The following is a 6089-nucleotide window of genomic DNA, read 5'->3' on the forward strand; positions in this document are numbered from 1 at the left end:
TAGCCAGCTCTGTAAATTCAGTGACAGTCACCAAGGAGACCCCATGATCCCCTGATAGAAATAAGACTCACTCATTACAACGTTACCCAATTTCAACCTGACGGAAAATTCCTTCACTGCACCGCTAGACAGATGAGAGCCAAACTCAAGGCCTTAAAAATGTCTGTGAGAAGTGTCCTTCAGAAGTGATAGAGGGAAGGGATTCCACCCAGGCAGAAAAAGCAGTAAAGACAAGAATCCCCTGAATGTAGGAGAATACAATCGCTTCAGTTCTTACATAGGGTGATAAAAGTTTAGTGCTACTCGGCTAGTATGTGCCTGTGTTTTGGTCAGAACACATCTTTATTTTCCTCACCACATACATGGCAAATAAAATCTATATGGCAAACAAACATAAGTAATAAAATCTTTATTAGAAGCTAAAATAAACTGGGGGGACTCCTCCCTCATTATTCAAAACCCATTTACCTCTGGCTCTCTCTCCTGATACACTCGAAACTGATCCCTTCCCTCGCCAGTAATTCACACCCACCAGGTAACAAACCTTTTTATTATTATTATTATTATTAAAATATACATTTCAGGTAGTAGCTATCAAACTTCTATGAGAATAATATTTACCTGGGATGCTAATGAAAAAATGAAATTATGGCTTTAGTAGTTCTAAGGAACAGCTCTAAGGAGTCTTCTTTTTTAATTAATAAGCTTTTTTTTTTAAGCAGTTTAAGGATTACAGCAAAATCAAGCAAAAAGTCTGAGTTCTCACACACCCCTTTCCCCATATACACAGCCTCCCCACCATCAACATCCCACATCAATGTGGCTCTTTTACTACAATTGATGAACCAACATTGACATATTATTATCAACCAAACTCCATAATTTATGTTAGGGTTCACTCTTTGTGTTGTACATTCTATGGGTGTTGACACTGAAATCTGTATTTTTAATAAGTACATTTAAGTAAATGTGATGCAATTGATTTGAGGGTAATGCTTTAAGGAACACTGCTCAGGGTCATTTATAATCAGATTAACACTACAATTATAATGTTACGATACTGAGGCCAACAACCATGGCCAGAGCAGTATTGTTACTTTAGAGTTGCTTTTCATAAATATCCTGGCACCCCTCAGTGCATAAATAGGATCTATTCCAAAAGTTTACTTCCAGCTTGGTCTTTTGGAACTCAGATCACATACTTTTCATAGAAGCAATTGATGTCAACAACGGTCAATTTCTTGGATTTGCCCTCCAAAGCTTGTTTCACTCATAACGTTAGAAGAATAAGGTTATTTAAGCAATTGGACTTTTTTTTAAAGGCAATAGAAATGTAAGCCCATGAAGTCAATAGACAAAAATACAAAATAAAAATCTTTGAGAACTGGAGATGGGATGGGATTTTTTTAAACAAAACTTCAAAGGCACAGACCATAAGGCAAAAAAAAAAAAAATTAATTGAGGCGAGGGCTACCCGGGCGGCGTCAGCTTGGCTCGTCTCAGCGCTGCTGGGCTCGCGGCCGGTGGTCCGGCCCTTCCGCCGCAGACGCCATGTCCATGAAGGGCCGCTTCCCGATACGCCGCACCCTGCAGTACCTGGGCCGGGGGACGTAGTGTTCAAGGACTCGATGAAGGTCATGACGGTGAACTACAATACGCACAGGGAGCTGGGCGAGGGCGCCAGGAAATTCGTGTTTTTCAACATACCTCAGATCCAGTACAAGAACCCCTGGGTACAGATCATGATGTTTAAGAACATGACGCCAACACCCTTCCTGCGGTTCTATTTAGATTCTGGGGAGCAAGTCCTTGTGGACGTGGAGACCAAGAGCAATAAGGAGATCATGGAGCAGATCAAAAAGATTCTGGGGAAGCGTGAGGAAACCCTTGAGAGAGAGGAGCAGGAGAAAAAACAGCTTTCTCACCCAGCCCACTTCGGCCCCCGAAAGTATTGCCTGCGGCAGTGCATCTGTGAGGTGGAGGGGCAGGTGCCCTGCCCGGGCCTGGTGCCATTGCCCAGGGAAATGACAGGGAAGTACAAAGCAGCTCTGAAAGCCAGTGCCCAAGACTGAGGCCCCAGAAAAGCCCCTGGTCCTATTCCCCGAGAGACTGAACATCTCTTGGCAATAAAAGGGTCTCCTTTACACACTGTGTAAAAGCGCATGGGGGGAGGGGAGGAGTTGGCCTACAGCCAAGCTGCCCAGTGAACACCCTGTGCCATCAGGGCAATAAATGCTTCAGAATCACTGGAAAAAAAAATGAATTGAATTACATCAAAATACGACTTCTGTTCATGAAGGAGAGCAAGGACAAAGACCAGGTGACAGATTTAGAGAACTTATTTGGGATGTTAGAAAACAGCAAGTATCTAGAATAAACAAGGAATTCCTCGAAATTAATAAGAAAAAAAATCAATTGCAAAAGGAGCAACGATTATGAACAGGCAATTTGTAGGAAAGGAAACAGAACTGGTATATGAAGAAATGTCCCAAATCGTTAATAGAGAAATATAAATTAGAACAGCAATGAGTTGTAAATTTGCACCTTTTAGGTTGGCAGAATTTAGACAGGATAACAGGCAGGGATTTCCCTCTGCACTGCTAAGTAAGAGTGTGAACCAGAGCAGCCATTCTGGAGAGCAGTCTATTCCAGTTGCTAAACATACCCTATGACCTACCAGTTGTGCTTCTGGATTTATGTCCAGGAATTTCTCACTAGCACCATGAGGGACAGCATATGAGGATGCTCACTGAAGTATCATTTGTGGTGAAGAGTTGGAAAAAATCTGGATCTTCATTATGGAGGAGTGGATAAATTATTTGGGGTGAGTGGAAACCATAGACTATTCTGTAGCAGGTCAGAGACAAAAAATGAAATCAACATAGGGCAACGTGGATGGATGGATCTTTCTTTTTTTATTGAAGTATAGTTCATTTACAATATTGTGTTAGTTTCAGGTGTACAGCATAGTGACTCAGTATTTTTGCAGATTATATTATAGGTTATTACAAGATATTGGGTATAATTCCCTGTGCTATATAGTAAATCCTTGTCTTTTTAAAATCTATTTCATGTATAATAGTTTTATCTGTTAATCCTGTTCTCCTAATTTGTCCTTCCCCACACCTCTCCTCTTTGGTAACCATAAGCTTGTTTTCTATGGCTGTGAGTCTGTTTTTATTTTGTATATACATTCATTTGTATTATTTTTTAGATTACACATGTAAGTGATATATAGTATTTGTCTTTCTCTGTCTAACTTAATTCACTAATCATAATATCCTCTAGGTCCATCCATGTTGCTGCAAATGGCAACATTTCATTGTTTTAATGGCTGAGTGATATTCCATTGTATATGTATACCACATCTTCTTAAGCCACTCATCTATTGATGGGCACTTGGGTTGTTTCTATATCTTGGTTATTGTAAATAGTGCTGCTGTGACCATTGTATGTATCTTTTCAAATTAGAGTTTTCATTTTTTTCAGATACATACCCAGGAGTGGGATAGCTGGATCATAGGGTAGCTCTATTTTTAGTTTTTTAAGGAGCCTTCATACTGTTTTCAGTAGTGTTTGTGCCAATTTACATTCCCACCAACAGTGCAAGAGGGTTCCCTTTTCTCCACACCCTCCCCAGCATTTACTATTTGTAGACTTTTTTGATGATGGCCATTCTGACTGGTGTGAGGTGAGATACCTCATTGTAGTTTTGATTTGCATTGCTCTAATAACTAGCAATGTTGAGCATCTTTTCATGTGCCTGTTGGCCATCTGTATGTGTTCTTTGGGAAAATGTCTGTTTAGTTCTTAGGCCCATTTTTTGATTGGGTTGTTTGGGTTTTTTTCATATTGAGTCATATAAATTGTTTGTATACTTTGGATACTAACCCCTTGTTTGTCACTTCATTTGCAAATATTTTCTCCCATTTCATAGGTTGTCTTTTCATTTTGTTGATGATTTCCTTTGCTGTGCAAAAGCTTTTAAGTTTGATAAGGTCCCATTTTTTAATTTTTGCTTTTATTTATTTTGCCTTGGGAGAGTTATCTAAGAAAATATTGCTATGATTTACGTCAAAGAGTGTTTCACTTATGTTCTCTTCTAGGAGTTTCATGGTGTCATGTCTTAAATTTGGGTTTTTAAACCATTTTGAGTTTATTTTTATATATGGTGTGAGGGAATGCTCTAATTTCATTGTTTTACATGTAGCTGTCCAGCTTTCCTGTCACCACTTGTTGAAGAGATGGGTTTTTTTTCTCCATTGTATATTGTTGCCTCCTTTGTCATAGATTAATTGACCATAGGTGTGTGGGTTTATTTCTGGGCTCTTTATTCTGTTCCATTGATCTGTGTATCTGTTTTTGTGTCAATACCACACTATTTTGATTACTGTAGCTTTGTAGTATAATCTGAAGTCTGGAAGGGTTATACCTCCAGCTTCGTTCTTTTTTCTCAGGATTGCTTTAACAGCCAACACATGGCAACATGGATGTATCAAAAACAAGATGCTTAGTGAGAAAAAGGAAACAATAATATAGGTAATAAAATACCATTTACATACATTAAAAATAATTCATATCAAACAATGATCCACAGTGTGTAATATAAAATATATTAAAATAAAAATATATCCATTAATGGTTGCCCATAGAGAGGGGAGAAGAATGACAGTGGGAAATGGAGATAAGGGAATTCAACAAGAGGAGGCCGTGTGGTGTGGGGGTAAAGAGGCTGGGCTATGGCATCAGGCTGATTGGATTAGAACCTCAGCTCCACCCCTTACTAGCCGTGGGTCTCGGTGTCTCTTAAGCTTCTTCACGAGTAAAATGTAGATCCCATTATCTATCTTACAGCATCACAGTGAGGTTTAAAAGATACAGTCCAAGTAAAGCACTTAACTCAGTGCTTACTATATACAGTTGGTATTCAATAAATATTGGCATTATCGTAATATAACTTCAGCCTTATCGTGAAGATTGATTGTGGGAACATTGTTTATTAAGGGTAGGAAATTAGGGCTGGGGGAGAGAAAGGAGATGGGAGAATGGAGGCAGGAGCAGGCTGAGCGCGGTGACAATTAAGTTTTCCATCTTTCCGATAAACATCTTGCAGTTGGTATCAGTCTTCTCTCCTTTGCCCTTATTTCCTCCCCGTATTTTCTCTTCCACTTCCCCTCCCCAGTTCCACAGAGGGTCCCACTTTTTGCCACTGGGTGCTAGGACAGAGTGACGTTAGGTGGAAAAGAGGCCTGTGAAGTAGAGAAGGGGAGAGCTGTCATCTGTGATGATGACAGAGTAGAGGGGATGGAAGTCTTTCTGTGTACAAACCATCCCAACACCCAGTGGCTTAAGCAGACAATCACTTACTATTCTTTAGGAGTCTGTGGGTTACCTGGGGTTTGGAGCACCTGGACTAGACTCGTCTGGGGGTGTTTCTGCTCCACGTGTCTCTCACCCTCTTCCTGGAACTAATAGGTCAGCATGTTCTTCCCGTGGTGATGACAGAGACACAGGAAAATCAAGCTCAATAGCACAGGACACTTGGGCCTCTGCTGTGTCCCATCTGCTAAAATAAGTGGTCAAAGTAAGTTGTATGGCCATGCCGACAGGTGGGGAATTGCACCCCACCCCTAGGAGGAAGGCACAGCAAAATAATTGGACAGAGGACAGGGAAGGGTGAAGAACTGGCCCATTCATGCAATCAACACAGGAAGCCACATCCTTCTTATGAGTGACAGGCAAGAGGGAACACAGCCTAGTTGGAAAAGCAGGAAAACTGAATGCCAGATGATGCAAAAAGTGGGCCTGAGCAAGTCTCTCTCACACACACAGAGAAATACCCACACACATGAGGGCGGAAGCCCCAGTGACTAGTGTGATATTAACTTTAATATAGTAACTAAAGACAGATGAGTCTTACTCTGGGATCTGGGGGTGGGACGTGCAGAAGGGTGCAGATGTATCCTTAAAGAAGTAGACAACTGAATAGATAGTGCTATTTGCGAATATTTTTTTTAAATAAAGGAAAAAACCCCTTTCTTGAATCCAGAACAAATGCAGAGATGTTAACCAAAGACTGAGATGAAATT

At 40.5% G+C, this 6089-nt stretch overlaps 1 protein-coding gene across 1 annotated transcript; it reads left to right on the forward strand.

Moving 5' to 3' along the window:
* The first annotated feature begins 1374 nt into the window (after nt 1–1374).
* Nucleotides 1375–2146, forward strand: LOC308622520 (small ribosomal subunit protein mS25-like). Its single transcript, XM_081243988.1, is given in 2 exon segments — nt 1375–1600; nt 1603–2146. Coding segments are annotated over 2 exon segments (519 nt in total). The 5' UTR covers nt 1375–1551; the 3' UTR covers nt 2073–2146.
* The last annotated feature ends 3943 nt before the right edge of the window (nt 2147–6089 follow it).

Source organism: Mesoplodon bidens (assembly GCF_964165515.1).
Source record: "Mesoplodon bidens genome assembly, chromosome: 9".
NCBI classification, from domain to species: domain Eukaryota; kingdom Metazoa; phylum Chordata; class Mammalia; order Artiodactyla; family Ziphiidae; genus Mesoplodon; species Mesoplodon bidens.